The sequence below is a fragment of the Hemicordylus capensis genome, chromosome 1 (assembly GCF_027244095.1).
Source record: "Hemicordylus capensis ecotype Gifberg chromosome 1, rHemCap1.1.pri, whole genome shotgun sequence".
Lineage (NCBI taxonomy): Eukaryota > Metazoa > Chordata > Lepidosauria > Squamata > Cordylidae > Hemicordylus > Hemicordylus capensis.
Window position 1 is genome coordinate 185282676 of NC_069657.1, and position 22880 is coordinate 185305555.

General features: G+C 47.6%; 1 protein-coding gene across 8 annotated transcripts; it reads right to left on the minus strand.

Moving 5' to 3' along the window:
* Positions 1 to 342: 342 nt before the first annotated feature.
* Positions 343 to 22001, minus strand: NR4A2 (nuclear receptor subfamily 4 group A member 2). 8 transcript variants are annotated; one of them, XM_053284545.1, is made up of 8 exons: positions 21327 to 22001; positions 9097 to 9219; positions 7365 to 8365; positions 5379 to 5508; positions 4434 to 4597; positions 2990 to 3192; positions 2526 to 2704; positions 343 to 1769 (listed from the first exon to the last, which is right to left on the minus strand). In XM_053284545.1, the coding sequence occupies exons 3-8, from the start codon at positions 8361 to 8363 to the stop codon at positions 1513 to 1515; spliced, it is 1932 nt and encodes a 643-aa protein (XP_053140520.1). In that variant the 5' UTR covers positions 8364 to 8365; positions 9097 to 9219; positions 21327 to 22001; the 3' UTR covers positions 343 to 1512. The 8 variants fall into 8 exon arrangements, with proteins under 8 accessions (XP_053140520.1, XP_053140524.1, XP_053140519.1 ...); XM_053284549.1 differs by lacking the exon at positions 21327 to 22001 and adding an exon at positions 10867 to 11166 and having other exon boundaries at positions 7365 to 8178; XM_053284544.1 differs by lacking the exon at positions 21327 to 22001 and adding an exon at positions 10867 to 11166.
* Between the last annotated feature and the right edge of the window lie 879 nt (positions 22002 to 22880).

Genomic DNA, 22880 nt, shown 5'->3' on the forward strand with positions numbered 1-22880 from the left:
AAAATGTCCGTGTCTAACTGTCATATACACCAGGGGGGAGGGGAGGAGGAGTTGCGGGGGGGGGGGGGGGGACGCAGTGACTTAGTAAATGTGTCATACTGGAAAGATACCAAGAAAAATATATGACAGAACTTGGCATTTTTTAAAAAAAGAAATCCTTTCTGAAATGTAAAATAATATATTAACCGACAATTGTAGACATTTTTTTTAAAAACGAAAATAAAATTCAAAGTGCTCAACAATTTCCAGGGAGTGATGTAGATGAGATAAGCACTCTGGAAAGAGTCAAAAGCTTCTGCATGCAGGACTGGTTTCGCTTCAGACAACAAAATCATCAAGATATAAACTGTTTTTCCTTTAATCAGCATCAACAATACATACGACACTTACAAACAAGGAATGCCGGACGGTGTTTACAAACACGGGGATCTGGGTCCCTTTCGGAAGGTTTCCGGTGTGTGTGTGTGCGCGGGGGAGGGGTCTGATTGGGTTTTTGAAACACGTGTGCCCACCTATTTTACAATTGAGAAAAACGTTCGAAGCTTCTTAGAGAACTACCCATCTTTATAAAATCTAGCAGACTACATAGTGTCTGAAATAACTATTTATAGAATATAGACATCACTGAAATAGCAAGTGCCTATAAGAAACATTGTCCTCCTCGACTCGTCGGGCTTTTCCTTGATTAGGTCTGGAATTCTCACGGTTTTGTTCTTGCTGTTGTTCAAACCCTTTGATTTATAGTCATAATAACCCTTTTCTCTCTTTAAATTTAAGATCGGTTTGAATAGCTTATTCATCAATAGGCACAGAACAATGGTTTGTGTGGTGTTGGTTTTTTTTTTTTTTTTTTTAAGGAAAAGCCAAACCGCGTCTGATAAATGTACAATCCTTCGCCTTCTGTCCATTCATGCCGCCCCTTTCCCTCCCCCCCAGTTAACTTTTTAAGTCTCTATATTACAGCTTTCCTTTTACAGCAGAAAATGTTTTACGTCTCAATAAAAGGGGAGGCTTCTTAATACTCTGGCCTGTGCCTGCATCCCCAAGTTGCCAGAGAGGCTCAGCTCTCTAACCCAAAGTCCTTCTCCATTATAATAACAATAATAATAACAATAATAATAATAATAATAACAATAAAACTCTGTTTTGTTTTGGGGAGAGGGGGTTAAGGATACTTTTTGTTTAGGCGATAATAAAAAGCTTGTACCATGGGATCTGTGTGCAGTCCAAGGAACGGAATCCAGGGTGCCCCCACAGCCCCCAATGCCCAGTCACTGTCCTGCAGGAGAGGGGAGCTTCCGTGGGGAGGGAGGGGAGCACGGCACCCAAGGGTGCTCCTTTCTGGCCCGCTGCGCTCTCGCTCAGGCCCCTCCGTCCGCTTCCTCCCCCCGCCCCTTCGAAGCTTTTCAAGTTCATCGCTTCGAAAGTGTGGCAGCAGAGAAGAGTCTCTCTCTCTGTCTTTCTCTCTCGCGCTCTCGTTTTCCTCTTCCTTCCTTCCTTCTTCTTTTTTTTTTAAAAAGGTAAAGTGTCCAGGAAAAGTTTGTCGATTATCGCCGGCGGTGGCACCAAGTCTTCCAGTTTCAGGTAGAAAATACGCTGCAGGCCTTGCGTGCAGAGGGTGCGCAGTTCCGGCAGCTTTCCCAGGAGTTTGGACAAGTAATTGGGCCGGTTCAAGCCGCCATTGTTGAAAGTCACGTGGTCCTTGAGACAATTGACAATCTTGTTTTGAAGTTCTTCTACCCTCTTGGGCTCCTTGAGGCCGTGCCTTTCTGCGGAAGGGACAAGAAGGCGCCTTTTAGGGGGGACGGGGTGGCCCAGCAGGCCTTGGCCACCAGACACAAGCTGTAGGGCCCTCACTCTGAAGCAAGTGTCTTCACCTTCTGCACTACCCCCACCCAGCCACAGTGATGGGAGTTGTGTTGTCCTGTGCATGCTTACTTGGGAATCGGTCCCATTGAACTGATTGTGAGTGTGCAGCTGGACTGAACGGTAGTTCAAGGGTGAAACCGCACACAGTGCCCAAAAGCGATGGGTGGACTGGAACGGGCATTAGCACGTGTGAACGTGGAACAGATTACTTAATCCGGACTAATTCGGACAGAACAAAAAGGAGATATAGGGTTTGCAAGTAAGAGTAAATCTTGTAAATTAATCCAGGGTTAAAGGCCTGAGGGAAGACGGAGATCCAATATTCGGTGGCAAATACGAATGGGGGGATAGGAGGAGGCATGACGGGAGAAAATTGGGTATTGGAGGTATGGCGTATTTTAGGTCGGGGTAAAATGGTGTGAGTTTGCGGTTGAAATGAGAATGTGCATATAAAAAAAATAGTGGAGCGGGTGTTCTGGATTTTCACCTGGACTGAGTGAAAGATTGTGAGTTTGCAGGTAATGTGGGAATTCTAACCTGCACAATGTATTGTCTGGGTAATTATTCCGGTTTAATTAATCCGGAGTTTAAAAAACACATCCCTCAACCAGGTGTGATGAAGCAGAGGGAGCAGGGAGCCGAAAACACATGCTCACCTGTCACCATGGCCAGGGCAGCGATGCAGGAGAAGGCGGAAATGTCGATGTTCATATTCTGCAGGTTAGAAGAGAACTCCACGATGGAGTCGATCCACTCCCCGAAGCCACGGACGCACTGCAGCCGGTGCAGGACCACTCCATTGCAGAAGATCAGCTTGCCTTCCACTGGGTTAGACCTGCCGGGAGTTCAGAGGGTGGAGAGAGATGGGTTGCGGGGGGAGAGAGAGAAAAAGGCAAACAACTAATTACTCGCAGAGCAATAAATGGAGGGCTTAAGAGGCACCTAATTACCGAGGAGTTAATAAAACGCAGTTCAGCGGACCTTGAACGTCTCAGGTTTCTAAATGGAAGGATCTCAGAGCACTTCCGTCCTCCCCCCCGCCCCCGCCCCCGCTTCCCACACAACCCACACACACGCATGCCGCCCGCGACTCCTGCCTAGCGAGCCCTTGCCTGCCTACCTGTAGGCTAGCCGCAGGACGAAAAGCTCCAGGAAGGCGGATTCAAAAAGCAGGTCCTGGTCCTGTTTGGGGAGATCGGTGAAGCCGGGGATTTTCTCCGCCCAGCCCCTGATGATCTCCATCGAGCCGGTCAAGAGATCGTAGAACTGTTGGATGTGCTGCGTGTCGTCGCCGCTCATCTGGAAGTCCGGGTTTGCCTGGAACTGGGATGCCATTCCAAAGAAGAGGCGAAAGCGGGGCGGGAAGGGTGTGTGTGTGTGTGTGTGTGTGTGTGAGAGAGAGAGAGAGAGAGAGAGAGAGAGAGAGACCCCCAGCAGTTTAATGAGGTTCTCTAAAATATATAGCCCGTGAAATTGCTAACCCCATTTCGAGGAGGGGAGCCAGGTTTTTATAACAATTAAACCTCTCTCTGACCAGTAAGGAAATTAGATGTTCCAGGGCAATTAATTCAATTAGGGGTGGTGCGAGGAGGGTGGAAACTGCTGTGGCCAGACAGGCTCCACTTCCAGGCCCTATGAAGGCACCCCAAAGGGCCGACGAGGAAGAAGCAAGCACCGCGCCGCTTCTCCGCTAGGAAGCGAATTTCACATGAGAAGCGGAGGAGGAGGATGAGCTCCCTGAGTACCCGCATAGAGGCGCATACCTGCATCTCTCTCCCAGAGGAGAAAATGCAGCCACATACATTTGGGTCCATCGCTATATTTGAAGATGGTTCCTTTATTCCGACCTAAGTGCTCCCGCTTGGGTTATATAGTATCGGAAAGGACAGAGTCCTTAGCCCGCATCTTCCCTATCTCAAAGCCGAATAAAGCCAAGTGCACTTTGCACGCCTCAAACTAGTACTTAACCCGAAGTAAACCCTGCGAAGTAAACCCTGCGGAAAAAACCCTTCGGGAGTATGGGCTGTGAGGATCTCGGCTTAACGCACACTCTGGTCCTACAGGCGTTTCACTTGGGAGTTGCAGCGTTCAAGCGAATTAATTTCCCACACAGACTTGTTACGGGGAAGAAAGTCCAATTGAAACTAAAGGCAGCTCCCAGAAATACGACCCAGCGCGGGGGAAAGTGGGCCATATACTTTATAGTAATGACTAAGAGTACAGCCCTATGCGTGTTGAGCCGAAAGTAAGTCCTACTTTGTTCACTGGGCTTACTCTCAGGGAAATGAGCGTGGGATTGCAGCCTCAGTTAATCTGCTGTTGTAAACCGCCCTCCGATCCACCCCATATTCCTCACCCCCTTAGTTTGGCTGCCTCGCAAAAGCAGAGCCTGACTGGGGCAACAATTCCCCCCCCCCCACTTTCTTACTATACATTTCGAACAGGCGCGCTCTCTCTCTTTCCTCCCAGGAGCGCACACGAGTCATGGCCTCGCTAGGGACTAGCCGCGTGTTCGTTTGTTCCCCGCGAGGAGGCCCCTTAAACGAATATTGTCTCCAGCTTACCCTGGAATAGTCCAGGCTGGTCATAGCCGGGTTGGAGTCGACATGGGCTCTCACCAGGGCACTGATCAGACTCACCGGGGGCGAGGGGGGAGAGGGCTCCTGGGGGCTCTTCGGTTTCGATGGCAAGCGACCCCTTCGGCCTTTTAAACTGTCTGTGCGAACCACTGCAAAAGAGAAAGCGGGTCAGCTCGCTGGATGGCCTAGGGCGGGAAGCAGAAAGAACCCCCTGGGTGCCCGTCCACAGACAGCGCCGAGCGCCTTGCAGGACAGCGCTTGGCTCAGCCGGGCAAGGGGGCTTCCCACACACGCCAGGCGCCCACTGAAGGAAGATGGCTTTTCCTTGCCACTTTGTTTGTTTGTTTGGAAAGTCGACTTTTCAAAGGGATCAGCAGCCTGTCGTTGCCGACGGAAATCTCCCTGACTGGAGGGAAATGAGTGGGCTGTAGCAGTTTTCTGTTCTTTAGAGCTGAATTCGAGTCAGGGACGATGGCCAGAGCTCGTTTCAAGGGCTTGGACTGCTGCGTGTATTCTGAGGATAGCGCCTGGCCCCTGAGCAGCGGCTTCCTCACATTGGCCGGCCCACCGGGGTTCAAGCCTGCCTCGCAGTTCCTCTCTCTGCCCCGGAGTCCCTTACCCTCCATCTTGGATGTGATGTCGCCCAACCGGTTCCCACACCTTCCGGGCCAAAGAGAAGGAGGCAGGAGGCGTGCGCCCCGCCACGTTTCCTTGGAGCGCTTAAGGCCTCTCTCCGCCTCTCCTTCTGCCTCTGGGGGAATCCAGGAGGGGTGTGCGACCCGCAGCCCTTGGAGGAGGGCCAGGGGGCCCCACACCCCCTTGGATGTGAAGGGAGAGCAACAGTTCGCCGGCGTGGCTAAGGGGAAAGGATTTGCGAGGGGCTTTTTGTTGAAGGACTGATCCCACCAGCACCCCGCCGGCATCGTGTACCTTCTTTGACCATGCCGACCGCGAGGCACTTCTGAAAGCGACAGTACTGGCACCGATTCCGGCGGCGTTTGTCCACGGGACAGTTTTTATTTGCTAGGCAAACGTACTTGGCATTCTTCTGGACGGTGCGCTGCGAAAACAGAGAGAGAACAAGAGCCCAAGAAAGGCGCCGTCGGTTAAAAGCTCCCTGCAGTTCTCCGAGCCCTGCTCCTCAGCTGAACAAGCGGCTGAACTGCCTAGGATGCCTTCCTCTTCTAAAGCCCCTCTCCCCCTCCCTCTCTCCAAGCCTCCCCTCAATCTCCTTTTCAAAGGCATTTAAGCAAGAAACAAATGGCGAGCGTGCTCCTCGGAGTTCACCCCGCAGCTCCTCGCCAGTGTTTTATATGCCAGGCAAAGGAGCGAGGAGACGCTCAGTAAATACGAATCCGTGGGCATTCATATTATTTACATTCCTCGGAGACCTTCTCTTTTTCAAATGATAAGATTATTCAATCAGGATGGGGGAAATAAAGAGATCACTTAATTTGACCATAGGGAATTCTGTTCCACTTGGTTAGCTTAGACACGGTTCTCTGTCCTAACCAATTTCAATCCGAAGGCAAAAGGAGAGCGCATGCAAATGGCCCCTTTCTCCCGCTCTCAGCTTATGCTTATCTTCCAACAAGGACTTGCAGGTCTCTTTTCCGGAGGGAAGGGGAGGGAAACGTGCCAGGACCCTTCCACTTTTTCGGAAGATGGGCCAACCCTGTGTCACCCCAGGTTGTTGGGGAGGGAGATCCATAGGCAGATCGATATCGAGCTCTTCCTTTCCATTTCCCTCAGAGGGCTGGTAGCCTTTAGGCAAAGGGTTCAAGGGAAAGGAGCAGCCCAGTAGTTTTTGTACAGCGCCTAGCGCACCTTTTGGCGCCCTTCACAAATGGCAACGCTTGTTATTCCTGCGCTGGATTGTGGGTAGATCCCTGCTGAGGCTGGCTGGTCCAGCGGGTTGATGGGGAGGGGAGAGAATTGGAATGTTTCTGCCCCTATAACCCAGGCGCACATTTTCAAGATCAGTGGCGGCGCATTCCTCATCCCTTCAAAGTCTTTTGGCTGCTTGGCTCTTTTGGCCTCCGAGTTCTCTATCTGTGCAGTGGCGCTTTAGCGGCACTGGTAAATAATAAAAGTGGAAAGGGAGGTAAAGGGAAGGGTTCCCCCCACATCTTTCACAAAGATAGTCATTTCCCAACTATCTTTGACCATCCTGTCCTCATCACCATCACCTTAAAAAATCTGGGGATGAGTGAAGTGGGGGGTTCTAAGCTGTGTCAGTGATAGCCAATCCAGAATAAAGGGATGGTGGTAATTGCTGTGATAAGGAATAGCTTGTTTCTGTGGTGCTTGCTGCTACATGCCTATCAAATCAAAAAGTTGTCTAAGCAGTGAGCTTCTCGGTCTTCAGTGTAATCCTTCTAAACTGCTAAAGGGATTGTGAGTTGGAAAGGCCGGGCTGTTTCTCTGGACTAACAGAAGCTGCATGTAAGGGTACGGATCCTATGCACGTGGTGCCTGCCCACACAGTTAAGGCGATTAAACCATGGCCGTCTTTCCCTCAAGGACGCAAAAGGAGAGCGACGATCCTAATTTGTGTCTGTAGACAGGCAACCAGAGGGCTATGCTTATTTTGGATGAATTGCCAGGTGAAAGTCTTGTGAATGTGTCAGAGCGGTCCAAGGGCGGAAACCGGGGGTTCTAATCCGGGTTTGTCGGGACCAGGGTGTGGCACTTGCTCCTTTGCAGACTCACTGCAAAGTGGGCAAGTGAGGAGATCATCCTAACCTGCAGGAGGCGGGGCCGCGCTGGAGAGGGACTAAGGAAAGCACCCGTGCATGGATCACTGGACTGATGGAGAATGGATAGCCAGCCTCCCCCGCCCGCAGACGGGTGGAGGAATGAGGGATGGATGAGTGGCGCCTAGACGCCTGCGTGCAGCCCGGTGCAGCAGCTCACCTTGAAGAAGCCTTTGCAGCCCTCGCAGGTGCGCACGCCATAGTGCTGGCAGGCGGCGTTGTCCCCGCAGACCGCGCACAGCCCCTCGTTGGAGGGCGAGCCCCGCGAGGGCGGCGAGGGCACTTGGGCATCCAGGAGCTGCGAGGCGTGCCCGATCTGCAGCCCGGGGAAGCCGACTGCGGCGGCGGCCTGCTTGCGGAGGGGGTTGGGCACGGCGAAGGGCTGCCCGTCGTGGTGGTGGTGGTGATGGTGATGCCCGCCGCCGGGCCCGTGGGCCGAGGGCTCGCCGTTGAGCGGCAGGGCGTGCAGGGGCCCGTCGAAGCGCATCTGGCAGCTGCCCACCGGCGTGCCGGGCGGCGATTGCTTGAAGGAGAAGAGCGAGAGGCGCGGCACTGCCGCCGGGGCCGCCTTGTGCACGCCGCCGCCGCCCGCCGCGCCGCCGCCGTAGGCCTGCGCATGGTGGTGGTGGTGATGGTGGTGGTGGTGGTGGAAGCCGTGCAGGGGCCCCGCCTCGTCCCAGACGCTCTGGCCCGGTGCGAAGCCCGCGGCCGGCGTGGGCGGCGTCGAGCAGGGCTTGTAGTAGACGGCCAGCTCGTCCACGGGCTGCTGGGGCCCGGCGGCCGGCGGCTGCTGCGGCGGGTAGCCGTGCCCATGCAGGGGCAGGTCTTCGACCTTGATGGAGGGCGCCGGCGGCGGGGGCGGCGGGGGCGGCGGCGGCTGCGAGGGCATTTGGTACAGGCAGGGCGGCTTGACGTCGTAGCCGGCGGCGGCGGCAGCGGCGGCGGCGCCGTAGTTGTCCATAAAGGTACTGAAGCTGGGGAGAGAAGTGGTGGCAGTGATTTCAGTGTTGGTCAGGTCCATGCTAAACTTGACAAACTCGGGCGTTAAGAAGTCCGAGCTGTACTCCCCGGCAGCCGCCGAGTGGTGGTAAGCGTAGCTCTGCGTGGCCGGGCTGGCTCCTTGCGGCGAGGACCCGTACTGAGCCTGGACGCAGGGCATGGCTGCAAACGAAACACGGCACAACAACAACATGGCTCAGCTCTCTGGCAACAAGCCCACGCGGGGCGAGCAGCAGCAGCAACACCCGCCCGCCCGCCCTCCCCTCGCCCAGACGCCCACCCACCGCTCCCTCCCTCCCTCCCTCCTCCGTCCGAGGGGCGCAGGGAAAGCAGCAGGCAGGATGGCCGAAGGAGGGACAGAGGGCCGTGGGGGCAGGGGAGAAGGGGTGGCTGGTGGCAAGAAGAGGCGAGGGGTGGAAAGAGGGGTGGAGAAGGAGGTTGGTGGGAGGTAGAGGAGAAGCTGGATGAGAGAGATGGATGGGGATGGACTCGGTAGGCAGAGGAAGAGGTGGGAAAGAGGGTGTGGCATCCAGAGGTAGAGATGGGGGCGAGGAGGGGAAGGGAAAGGAGGGAAATGGGGAGGGGGATAGGGGCGATCTTCTAAGCAGAGAGGAACCCCGCAGACTAGCCTGAAGAGGTAACCAGGCACGTCTGAGCACTGTCAGCGCTAGAGCTGCAGAGTGTGTAGCCCGCATCTCCACCCGCCCCCCGATGCCTCCCCCACAACGATCCCCCCTCCCTTCCCCCACTTTGCTGGAGCCCAAATCTCTGGTTATGCCAGACGGAAGCATCTCGCTGCGTTAATGACCCAGCAAGGGAGATATTTTGCAGTCTGGTGCAGTCTGGAGATCTTTTGGAGCCTGAAAGGTGAAAGTGACAAGAAGCTCACCAACCTTCAGCCGAGTGAGAGGCGTTTTCGGGGGAATTAAAGGCGGACAGCGTCGGAATTCAGTGGAGGGACAAGTTGCCAAGACTTGAGCAATGCACGGCGGACTCCAGTCTGCCCGGGACGCGCTCTGAGACACACACACAAGAGACATGAGAGGGAAAACATGGTTACTTTCAGACTCGCCTGGAAACTGGCAGAGGAACCAGCGGGCACAAGCAGGCAAACTCCCGAGCCAGTCTCCCTTCAGGCAACATAGCAGGGCTTCCTAGAAAGTACCAGGCAGAACAGGTGACTCTGACACTTTGGGCATAGTTCCCGCCGGGTATGAACATCTATGTGCGCAGATGAGGATGAAGATGAGGATGGAAGGAGAAAAATGGTTCTCTTTTAAAGAAGAACTTCCATACAGCGTTGTTTTCCTCATTGTGTGACAAAAGTAAATAGACATTTAGTTTTTTTTTCCCTATCCCCCCCCCCCCTTTCCATTTCCATCGCAAGCTTAGAAAGCTTACTTGGACAGAAGTCAGTCCTTTGCAATCCAATTGGATTAGATACCAAGAAAATATGCTTAGAATCGAGTTATCCATTTAATTAGACAAAATAAAAACAAGAGTCCGGCCTATGTTTCCCCTGCTTTCCTCTCCAAAATGCCACTGGACCGCACGAGTTTCCAGTGCTAGCTTTAAAAAGGGCACAATAGCACAAATGGAATTAATTAAAAGACACCCGCGCGTCTGTGAAGAAAGAGGCAATTAAAGGCCAAAGAAGTTATAGCTGAGAGCCACCGACCCTGACGGGTGCCCAGGAAAGGGTTTCCAAAGAATGCGCGCTAGAAAGTAACGAATCTGAACGCAAGGAGAAAGTGAGCCCTCCTCCTCTTCCGGATCGCCTTCTGAACTGACGCAAATCTAGTTTGCAGGGGGGCTTTTCCCAGTGATTACATACCTCTTGCTTTCCAAGGATGTCTCAAGCATGCAAGAAACCATCACTGGGAAGTTTAACAGTTTAACAAGTGAAAACAACCAACCCCCCAGACCCCACCCCCACCCCGCGATTCTGCGTTCACTTCAGAGACCTGTTCCGCACACCCTTTAATTCGAATTCCAATCAAATAAAAGGAGTATCTTCATCTGTCACTGGATTTACTCTCGGCGCCATCAGCCTCCTGCCCCCACCCTGTATGCCTTGGTAATTGGGGAGAGGTCTGTCTCTCACTCCATCTATGCCAAGTAAGGGGGCCGCTGGTGTCCCTCGCTATAAAAGCTGAATGTGGTACCAGACTTTGCCACCCCCACCTCTGTCAGTAATAAACCTGAAAGGCAACAAAGTAATCGCAGCCTGAGCGTCAGTTCCACTCGCTAAGCCCTGGAGAGCGCTGAGATGAAAGCCGTTTCCCAAGCAACACATACGCCCAATAACTTTTCTCCGGCCACTAAACCTCGGGCAAATCCCACTAAGTTCGAAAGTTATGGCATCAAGTCTAATAGGAGAGAACCGACAAAACCCGAAGTTGCCTTTTGTCTCCTCAATAGTAATGAAAACAGCAACTGAGCAAGGGGAGGTGAGAGCACCCCAGATCTGAAGGCCTAGCGGCGATGTCCTCCTAGGAAGTACAGTTTGGAAAAGCCTCGGGAATAATCTGTTATTATTTCACTACTTGCCGCCGCACCTTTTCCTCCCAGCCCCCTGCTACTTTTCGCGGGGCAAGAAAACGAAGGACCCCCATCCAGATCGCAGGAAGGCAGCAGTCACCCAAGCAACGCGTTCCACTTACTTGTTAGGCGGTGTCTTTTTCATTCATTCAACTGTTGGTAGCTCAGATTCCCAGGGGCGGATCGGCGGGGGGAACGGAGAAAGCGGAGCGAGCCCTTGATGCCTTATTCTCTCCCTCTGCCTGTCTGCCTCTCTCCCTCTCCCTCTCAGACACACACCGACTCGCAGCACACACCCGCTCCCTTCTCCCAGCACAGTACGAGCGAAGTGCGAGGCGAGCAAGCCGGACAGACTGGCCCTTCCCTCCAATGTGCCTTTGTTTATGTGGGCTCCGTATTGCACAGCCGACAACATGCACCTCAAGTCTCCAAGCGTCAGTGCACGTCAGTGCTGCCCGCCCAATCAGCCAGTCAAGGGGCTGGATCTCTCCGTACAGTTGGCTAGTTCTTGCTTTGGTAAATTTCCGACGTGACATCACCAAGAGTGTCGCTTTTAAGGTGGGAAACAACTCGCTGCCTGCCTTCACCTTGGCGCTGCTTTGCCAAAATTGGGGCAAAGCCCTCCTCCTCCCTATCCCGGTACACCCCGATGTCCGAGACTGTAAACAAAGAGCGAATTCTCCTTCCTTCTCCCCGCCCCCTGTTGTCATACATGGAGCAGAGAATCTCCATACACTGTCAATCTATCACTCTCGCTCCACTCAAGGGTGTGTGTGTGTGTGTGCGTGCTCTCAACGTAGATTTCCATGCCACGGGGGAAACGTGAGCTATCTATTCGGGGACCTCCTCTTGCAGAGCGAAGGCTGCAATCCTATGCATACGTACCTGGGACTGGAAGTAAGTCCCATTGACATTTACTTCCGAGTAGACGTGCATGGCATTGCACCTTTCCTCTCTCTGTGAATGCGACTCCCCCCCCCACATGTATCCTTCCCAAACAAGTACCGTCTTATTCTGGATCCAGAGACTCCCCATTTTCTTTACTAGTCAAGCAGGGCGCTTGACAAGTAAAGAACTAGGAATGTACTGACGCACCCACTCCATCCTTTTAAGGCCGAGACAACGCATTCAACAAGTTGCACAACGCCTAGTATGATTTACGTCTGAAACATCTCTCCTTCCTGCGCTCCAGCTGCTTAAAAACTGCTCACAGCAGGTATCATTTCTGTAGGAAAGGAAGGGGGGGGCACGACTGGTCTTCTGAGAAAGTACATCTTGTAAGATATTCGCCGTTGTCTCTCTTGTATGTGGGACAATTATAAGCAGCGCTGTATGGCAAATGTATTATTATGCTTTGGGGAGAAAAGCTCCACTTCTTGCAAATATTTTGCAGAAATCCATTGAATTATCTTGCAGAGTGAGGAAAAACTGTGCGCTAGTGGTGGCTGGAGGAAGAATCGGGTCCAGTGCCATCCGATCCAATGCATACTTACTCAAAAGTGAGTCTACGACATGCGTGTAGTGTGCATCTCAGTGAGGACTGCAGTCTTAGCCGGGAGACTTCGCAGGTCTCACTTCCCCTCCTGGCGTGTTTGCACACCGATCCACAGAAGCAGGCGCTCAGTGGGCGTTGCAGTTCACAGCGGCACGAGAGCGCTCAGCCGGTGCTTCAGCTTGGGCTAAAGGCTTTCACTTCCCTAGCTGAACAGGCTGCTGCCAAGAGCTCCACGACGAACCCCCCCCCCTCTGTCCAGCAAGAGGTTTAGGGGTGAATCACATGCGCTTCGCTTTCTTTGCGCCCCCCCCCGCCCCCAACATTCCACATTTCATCTCCTCTGAGTCTCAAGAAGTTTTTCCCACAGATTCTCGCCCATGACTAACTGCTCATTTCCCCATAACAGTGGAGGGAAAGAACTGACCACCACCGAGGCTGGTGACGGTGAAGCTCGGTGTTCTGCTTTGGGTGCGGACTAGGCACTGTGTGCTGCTGGGAGGAGAAGAAAGAAGAGGATGGAATCTTAATTCGAAACTCTGGACAGCCGGAGCATGCAGGATACTCGGAAGTAGTCCCACTGAGTTCAACCGGACTTCCCGAGTAACCGTGCACAGCGTTGCGGTCTCAGAGAGCGCCTCGCAGCCATACGTTGCTCTTTAGGCAACGTAGGAATCAGTCACCTCCGCCCACCCCCCCCGCCCTTGTTCCTTTTATTCCGCCCCCCTCCACCCCAAGTTTAAATGACTTGCCCATCTTTTGCAAGGTCTAGCCGCTGTTCATTAGAAAGGAATTCCTCCCTGTCCCCTTCCCTTGTTTTAGTCTGAAGAGGTGAAGAATACTTGGACCAATGGGATTCCCTCCCACACAAGCAAAGTCTCCCTCTCCCCCCGCCAGCTATTTTTAGGAGTTCTATAAATAGCAAGAGGGAGGTTCACAGCAGCGAGAAACAAGAGGGCAACCTTAAGCGGCCACCTTAAGTTCTCCTCCTCCTTCGCCTCTTGCCGCCGCCGCCGCCGGCCCGGGCGCGAAGCAGTCAGCGGACTGAGAGGAGGGGAAAGCGCGAGCTCATTAGCATGAGCGCAGCCGCGTCAGCCGCCGCCCGTGGGTTGAAGTGAACGAAAGGGAAAAAGTGAGAGTTGGGAGGGGGGAGGAGGGGCGGGGCGTCGCGTGACGCAAGAGGACGCGGCCATTGACGCAACAGGGTCGGGATTCACCAAAAATAGTAGCAGCGCCCAGGCAGCTTGCCCCGGCGGTGGCTGCTCCATTGCGCTGAGAAAGGGGGAAGCAAGCAACAGCCTGGGATTGGGCTGGGCTATTTAAAGGCTCCCCGAATCGGAAACTCGAAAGCAAGGTTTATTTTTAAACCTTTTCCTGGCCTGGGCTCTGAGCTGAACTTTTTGCATTTGAAGTTGCTCGCTTCAGAGCAACGCACGTGCAACAAATGGGCATGGCTCACTCTTGCTTTCTGCTTTTTGCTCTTTAAGTTAGAACTTCCAGATGGGTATTCTTGCCTATAAACAGAAAGAATGGTGAGTGGTGTGTGGGCACACACACATGGCTTTTCACACGCCACTCTCCCCCCCAAACAGCTTGGGACAAGCAGCATGTGTATAGGATTATCCTGTTCATATCCACAACTGCCGGTTAGGTTGAAGGAGTGATTGGCACAGTCACCCACCGAACTACATGCTATGTAGTTCACTGGGTGACTGTGCCAATCAGTCCTTCATGACTGACTTCAAACTCAAATTCTCTGTCCACAATAATAAGATTCTGCAAATCAGCACATCATGGGCACTGAAGAATTATGAGATCTCGGTCCGCCTGTATTTCCTAACTATCGTTTCCGCCTTGATTCCTCGCACGCGATGAATAAAAAGTGTCTTGTATCTGCCCAGTTCTAGTTGTTTAAGGGCTGCATTTTTTGTTGCTTACAACAACAAAAATAACACGAGTTGGTCAACTGCAATAATTTTCCGTAACTGGGTTTGTTTGTTTGTTTTTTGTCACCTTAGTTAAAAACCAGGGTATTTGCAACTACCCAAAGTTCGACCTGTCCATCAACGCTGACCCCTTCCTCCTCCAAACTAGGCTGTTTAACTTTTCCTTATCGGAAGTCAACCGTCTGCTTTTGCCTCGTTTACTGAGGGACCACACAGAATGTGCCTGACTTTTGTTTTGTTATCATATGGGTGAGTGAGGGCAGATTTCAGTCACCGAAAATGCAGTCTTAAAGCTCTGTTGAAGTTGGCCCATTACACAGCCATTAGTTACTGCATTTCTGCAATCCGGCAGTAGGGGGCTCGGCTTTACAATCAATATAAGCCTAGTTGAATGGCCTAATAAAATCTGAGATAAAGGTTTCTAATATGCTTGGCTAAAGCTTGGCGTATGCTCTTATATAAAAAGATAAACTTGTACTACTTCAGTAGTAACCAAGGTTTGTGTTTTGGTTCACTGAAATAGTTGCAAGTATTTCCTTTGAGGTAATTGACTTCTAGATTAATCACAATTTCAACTGAGGATGCAGGAAAAATCATTACTGCACATAAAGAGTTTCACAGCCTGTACTCTTTAAATAGCCAGCTCTATCTTTCTGACCAATGCACAGACACAATGTCTTGTGAAAATCTTATCTACATAAGCACTTTGAAACATTGTTTGGATGAATTCCTAGGTACCCCATTGTAGCCAATATATTTTATCATTTTAATTTAGATAAATGTTTGTTTATTGGACATTGTCTTAAATACCCATTTAGAAAAAACAATTTTCAATAGAAATATATGTGTGACTGGAATCCAGATACTAAGACAGTTTTACTGGCAAGTCTGCCTGTATTGTCAGAAAAATATTAAACACCAGACTAATGCTATGTTACAAGGTCCTATACTAGCATTGTTGTTGATATATCTGCTCAAAAAGGACACAGAATGCATGAGTAGCATACCACAGGATCCAACTGTTCACTGGGAGCAGAACTAAAGCTTAAAAGTGATGGATTTGTGAGGCTATTTACCTGTTGATAGAAATTACTACTGTAGTTGATTTCCAGAGCTTTGAACTATAGACAAATTAAAATCATATTAATTTAAAAAAATGTATTTATATTTTGGAAGTAACTGATTGACAGTCCAGTACAGGCTTTCTAGTACAGTAGCATGTTTATATGTTACATTTAGATTAATCTTTGTTGCTGAATTTACACCCTAGTTCTATGCATATTTACTTGGATAAGAGTCTCACTGATTTCAACTGAACAGATTTCCCCTTATGTCAGAAAGCTTATTTATTTCACTTACATCATGCTCTTCCTTCAGGAAGCACAAAGTGGCTTCTGTGGGAACATTGACCAGACTGGGATCTGCTTAGCTTTAACACTGCAACAGCATCATGCACTCAGATAATTCTGTGGATTGTTTTAAGTGGATGATTGTGATAAAGAATGCAAAGCTTTTTTCATTTGCAAAATATTTATAAATGCTGGCTGACTTATATTTATTCAAGGAAGTCCTACTGAAATTAAAATGACAGATTAGGGATGCCTAACTTCTCAAGTAAATTTAGTCAGGATGTGTCAGCCACTGATAGTAATTTACTGTAATCGGCCTTATTTCTATTTAATCAGCCTATATCATGTATTTAGGATTGCAGTTGGCATCCCAATAATAAACACAGATTAAATTCAATATTGATTTATATACATATCTAAGTACATGTATTTGACAATATGTTCCATTAATTTGACAATATAATAGCAGGTGACCTGCTAACTGAGCAAAGAGGCAGCTTTTTATAGTGGCGATTCTCTTTATTTTGCAGGGGGAGAGCAACTGTCCCTTTCCATCTCCAGCACAACATCTCTCTGGTGGCTGTTGCTGGTTCTATCTCATGTTTCTTTTTTAGATTGTGAGTCCTTAGGGGACAGGGAGTCATTTTATATCTATGTAAACTGCTTTGGGAACTTTTGTTGAAAACCAATATATAAATATTTGTTGCATTAATTTCACTGGAACATCCAAGTAAATCTGTTTATGGTATTAGCAAGGTTTTATTTCTAGTATCTGAGGGAAATGGTTGCTAATAGAGATATCTGAAAATGAACACAATATGACTACTTATCACACTAAGACAACTATATGCCTGATATAGGTATATGGCAGCTTCTTCTGTTCCTGTAAATGATTAAAGACAATCTATATGCCAAACATAAATGTATCAACACAGAAGATGCAACTTTTCACTTGTAATTTGTATTAAATGTTTTATTTGGCAAAATTCAACACAAATAAGCAATTTGATCTAGCTTAACATTAAACCTGTACAGATTCTGAGAAAACACTTAAAATGAAAGCATAATCTTCACAATTTTGTATGGTGTGTATATAGTTGATTCAGCTAAGCTTACTTGCATTTACTGACATTTCTAAACTCCAAGTTAAATTGTCCAAATAAATTATGAAAAAGCTGAAGTCAAATGAACAGAATTGTATGTGGCAGACAACTAACATGACAGTGATAAAGACAAAGCCTTAAATGACTGTCTCACTTTAGTGCATTATTGTGTTTTCAAAATATGGAGGGTTTTATTTTTTGTTGCTGACAAGTCTATATTTTAACCTATGCCTGATTTTTCTCCCTTCAGTCTTTCCCCTGAAGGTGAATTTGTAATAAATACTTATAAAGAAGGCCTTCAGGAGGATGTTGGGTACCTACTCATCCAAATGAGTACAGAACTCCTGTACCTTTAATAATTGTGTAGAAGAGAGAATATCTGCAAGTCCAGGTCCAGCTTTTCTTACTTCTTCACAACAGGAGTAAGCAGCTCTGAATTTGCCAACATTACCTGTTCTGCACAGGTGTCACAGGTACAGCATTAAAGGTACAACAGCCTTGCATCTGGTTACCAAGGAGGAGGCAAGTTTGCAGGATTTAGTTTATTAACTGCAACTTTTGATAGTACTTTGCTGTGCAGTGATATATCAAAGCAAACCAAAAACATAAAGGCAGCTAGTAGAGCAGTTATTGTTGTTTTATGTCCCCCGCCCCCCTCTCTGTTTTAAAGAGAAGCACTTTATATTTGAAAAATACAACCTCTCTTTCCAATGAGGAATTTACTGGATTGGGTTGAACACCTATAGCCTAGACACATTTACTCTGATGGAAACTCTATTGACTTAAATGGTGATTTCAAGCAAGAGGCATGACTATGCCAGCCTAATTGTTACATAGATTACCCCATGCCATATTTATATATTACAGAAGTAACTTATAGCTAGGACCTGAGTGATATGCAACATGCCTTATCATCATATATTTAGAATAGATGTAATATAAAATTTCATTGCTCATTTTAAAGTTCTGAAGTTAACAACATAAACTTGAAGTTGAGTAATTAAGTAATCCTTATATAGACACTTATTAAAGTATTTATACATATTATCTTAAATCTACATCTATCATTTTGCCAATTAAAATTAGGACTTTAATTGCAATTAAGTAATTTAATTGCCAATTGAACAGCAAAATTGCTAAGTGACTAATTTTAATGCCTATTTTAATTACCAATCATGACTGGGGAGGGAGCTAATCAAGCAGTATCAGAGTAATGATGTGAAGGGGGAAAAAAAAGAACAAACATTCATGGCTGCAGGATTCAAAAAGAAGCCTACATTAAATACATGCAAATAGTTTCATAAATGTAGCAAATTTCTACATTTTGCTATCTAAATACTTGAACACAGAACACAATTAAAAATGTCAACCATCTGTTCAAAGTATGAACTACAAAGGGCACTTACATAGTTTGCATATTGGTCCAGCAAAAACACGTTCAAAACCTGAAAATATATGTGGAGAAGAGGTTTCCTAGACATTTGTAACTTGACAAGTTATGTTTGGAATATTTTAGAATGGCTTAACTTTAGAAGTAAAAACTATATGCAAATATATTCTGTCCTATTGGGAAAAAATACTGCAGTTCAATATTAACATCTTTTTAAAATGCAGTCACATTAAAATAGCTAATATATAAAAATGAAAAGCCAAAATGCTGAAATATTAATACATCAGGAAGACAGCAGCTGTGGCTGTAATGAAATCAGAGTTATGCTTACGGGTAAACCTATGCACTTAGAATCCACAATATGTAGTGCTCAAATTCTTTCTGGTTTGCTCTATTGCCCTTCATGATGAAAGGTGTAAGCAGTTGTGTCATCAGCATTCCTGTCTGCTGACAGTTGAGCAGATAAAAACCATGAATGATGAACTCTCCTGGGTCACTGGAAGCTACGTTTTAGAAGATCCATATCAAAATATGTAACTACGCGTTCTGGTGTTTCACTAATAACCCTTTCCTCCTCAGCTTCTTAGGATGTTTCAAACCAATAGGGATTTTCTATCCTCCTGAATGGCGGATTGCGCAGTCAAATAGTGGATTCCAATCTTTCTCTTATTTAAAGAGAAACTTACTATGAATGGAGAGTTTTATCTATGTTGGATAAAAATTCAATGAAGTCCAGTATATGACTATGAATAGTAAGCAGGCCTTTAAAGACAAATTATTCTACTCTGTTTCTATATATGACAATACATTTATTTCTAAGCAGAGTACAACACGTCAGAGCTCTGGAAACGTTTTTTATTGGTTCTAATGAAGTTATAAAGTGAAATCCAAAGTGTTTTCTAAATGTCGAGCAAATGTAAATGAACTGAGAGTGACCTAACCATGCTTTACAGATCCTATCTATGTACTTAGCCAGACTACATCTTACATGGTAGCCATGCTTAATGTTAGGTTGATGACTCCACTGCAAAGCATTTTCAAGAAGAGGTGATTTTCAGCGCAGAAAGAGTGGGGTGGAGGAGGTTCTGAACTCTTCCTCTTCTCTGCTACAGTGCACCGCTCCTGAGAGGACTTTGTAATGCAGAAATAGTGGTCACTGAATGAGTATAAATATGTAAAGGTGTTGATGCAAGTGTGTGTATATAATCAGATCTATATTTCTATTTAAAGCAGGGGCAAACATTACCTCCTCCATGTTTATATCTGTTGGTGTTTAGATAATTCTTTCCTTAGTTCATTATGTTGGCAGTACAAGCATACTTTGCATGATCTTATACCCATTTCACATCAGTCGAGCAGTTCCTACATAATTGAATGGTTTAGTACTTGGAAAGAATATCTGATTACTTACTAAAAGCATAGTTGGCAATGAGAGTGAATCTGGTTTTATGTTCCTTACTAATATGAACAGGAAATAATTTTCTATATCAACAGAATTCAGAATTTATGATTCTCCAAAAACACTAGATACTACTTGCATATTGTGTATTACACACACACACACACGCTAAGCCTACATATCATGTTTCATATGATATAATATCCAGCAAGGATGAACAAATTTTGTAATACATTATCAGGTTATTTTTATGATATGACTACCTAGTATGTATATCACTTTACATACATGTGTTAGGGAAATATATGTTTTGAAATAATAAATTGAAGGAAATGTGCAGCTACATATAAATACTTGCAAATACCTTTGCAATATGATTTCCCTTTCTCTTTTAACATGTAATGAAGGTGGAAAAATTAAAATGAATGCAGCTTTTAGAAGCAGTGCCCTTATGACCTCAGCACAGCTTTGCAAAAATGCTTTCCATGGACTTTGAAATCTTTCTTTCATGACTGAAGAGTGCTTTTCTTCTCACTGTATTTCAGTGCATAGAAACTGTGACAGACAACAAAAACAGATATGTTATACATTCTAAGGAATGTTATCCAATGCCCATGGGCAGGAAAGGTTCTCCATATTTTACTCATATATAAATATGACAAAACAAATCTGGCTCATTAACAGACATACATATCATTTACACTTCTAAGAGGACAGTTAACAACACCTTTAATCTTTAATAAACAAGATAAACTATTTCTCACACACTGAAATAAAGATAAGTGCATATTTTTAATAAATAAAACCCACAAACTGTAGTTGTGAATGAGAGTACTATTTAGCTATTTCAACAGCAATGCATTTGCTAATAGTTCAGTTTTCTAAATTTTGCTCCTATTCTGTAGTACTGTAGTTTCTTCTCCTCTCACTTTCCAGGGAAACAGAAAACAGCAGACAAAGACAAAATAAGAATGCGATAGTAATAACATTTAAATAAGATGTTTATAGATAATATTTAATGCAATTATTCTTTGTACTGTCTGAGGGAGTAGGCCATGTGACACATATGAAGTTCTCAGGATTCCAGTTGACAAATAGATGTTTACAGCATTTGAAGTCTTCCCACATTTTAGTCCACATCCTTACTAGACAGACTGCAAGATCCACTTACTGTCTTATAAAGTCTCAGGTCAAGGAATATAAATTGTACCAAGCAATTCATCTTCTTGTTCAGAGTCATTAAATTTCCTCCCAGAATATAGTTGATTGATATTCTTGGAGGTGAAAGGCTAAACGGACCATATGGCAACATGTTGCATTTCATATGTTATCTGCCCATCCGTGCTTAAACTGCCATTAGCAACATCTGCACCCAGTGGAAATCCAGCTGCACAGAAAACTATTGTCAAGATTGAGCTAAATTTATTTTAAAAAACCCCAACTAGATTTAACTCTATTAAAATATAAATCTGCATTCAGATTATCAGAGGAATTAAAATCAGAGGAGTGTTTTCTTTAAAACCGAGACATTGAAAGTAAAGCGCGGGTCTATGAGTAAGGGATATTTGAAAGCATAAATCTGGGAAACATGCAAGGCAGGAAGTACACACACAACACACACACTTATATTGCTATGAAAGCGGAGCAGCGAGTCTGCAGAACCTGAAGGAACTTTCTTAGAAGCCTTCGTGTTGTACTATAAAAGCTCCTCCTCCCCCACACCCGGGGGAAAGGGTTTCCTAGATCTTGTAAATAGTGGCTTTGTTTAGGGGTGGGAAGAAGGCAGGGAAGCTCCACCTCCCTCATAAGAACCAGAGCGCTATTAAAAGAAGTTTCTTTTTTGTTGCCACAAACGACACACACACACACACACACACTCCCCCCCACCTTTTCCACCCCCTACCTGTTTCTGAGCTGCTCCACCAGCGAGCCGGGGCGTTTCTGCCAATGCAGCGCTTAAGCAGGGGGCTTCGCACGCCCACTTTTTTTTCCTGGCTACCAACCGCACGTCTGGGCGAAGCTCCTTGCAGTGCAGAGCGCCTTGCCCGAGCAGCAAGCCAGCGGTCACCTCCAGGGGGCTCCCATAGCCGGATGCTGTTCACAACAGCAGGCAGTAGCAGTTCCTCTTCGTAAAGGAGCTGGGAGGTGGGCGGGCGGCGAAGGGTCTTCTTCCCCCGCTTCCCTCTTTCCGAGCCCCTTCTGCCTCCACACAGAGCTGCCATTGTAGCCGCCTCAGCCACGCCGCAAGCCCGACTCTCTGGCAGGGTCCAAGAGCGTCAGCTCTCTCGTCAGCGAAGCCGCTCTCCGTGACGGCAGCGACAGGATGTATAAATAGCCCGGCCCTACCCCGCCAGCGCAAGGGAGGGGGGGAATTTCCATTGACGCCGCCAGGAAAGGAAACAATGGCTTCGGGGCAGGAGCGCGCGCGGGCGCGCGCGCGTTCCCTCTCCGGCTCCGAAGAGGCGACTGCTGCGCGCCACCCTGGCACAACGCCTGGCTCTGCGCCAGCCCCATCCGGCAGGGCTTTCCTCGCCGCTGCTTTCCCGCCAGAAACGAGACTCTTGTCAAGGCGTGCCCCCCCCGCCCCCGCGCCCCACACGCACAAGCAAGCCTGCCTCCCTCCTCCCTTTCACTTTCTTCTAAGGCCGCACGAATAAAAATTAGGAGACCCCAGGTTCGCTTAGTTGGGGCAGAGCCGCGACTCACCTTTGCCAGATTAAAAAAAGTCTTTCAGAAGAGTCACAGAAGCTTCTTCAAGCACCTATTCCAAACCTATTCCGAGACAACAGGTTTCAGCAGCGCTCTAGTCTAGAAGACGAGGCCCCTCTGATACATGTGCAGAATGCATTTTCTTCCAAAATAAACTACGTTTTTCTTTAAACTTCATTAAATTTCAGGAGAGTTCGAGGCTTCATAATATTGTACGGCGGGCGCACACAAGGACTGCAATCTCAGGCGCAGTTATTCGGCAAGCAAATGGTCTTACTTCGACGTAACCCACAGGGTGGAGCTGTATAAATAGTTGGACCACTTCCCCGCGCTCCTGGAATAAGGTTGGGCAGGTGTCAGCGGCTCAAACGGAGTCGGGGCAAACGCCCATTCAGACAAGCAGTTTGCTCCCTTAAATTTAGAAATTTAATATAATTTGTGGAACACAGCTGAGCTGGCTCATCCATAAATGCACTTTGCCCCTTCTATCAAACCCCCCCCCCCTAATTTTTTCATGCTGGTGGATGCTGAGCCCAGTCCATCTTGCTTTCTAGAAGTTAGTCATTGGGTTTATAAGGGTTCTTGTAAATAATTGCATTCTGCAGGAAGAGACAGGCTCTCTCTGCCATTGGGAATCCCTCCTTCTCCAAGCTTCAAAATATTGTTTTTCTTGTATGCTATCATTATAGCTTGATGAGAGATATCTCACACCTTTCTCTTCTGTCTCATGTCTGGCATGTCCTATTTT

Bases quoted from the DNA above. Each gene is read 5' to 3' on its own strand.
- NR4A2 (XM_053284543.1), bottom strand. From the start codon at position 8,396: ATGTTGTTGTTGTGCCGTGTTTCGTTTGCAGCCATGCCCTGCGTCCAG. The intron at 5,509-7,364 runs GTGAGCTGCTGC...CTGTTTTCGCAG, and splicing joins GCTGCAAAGGCTTCTTCAAG to CGCACCGTCCAGAAGAATGC. The intron at 2,705-2,989 runs GTAGGCAGGCAA...AACTCCCGGCAG, and splicing joins GTCCTGCGGCTAGCCTACAG to GTCTAACCCAGTGGAAGGCA.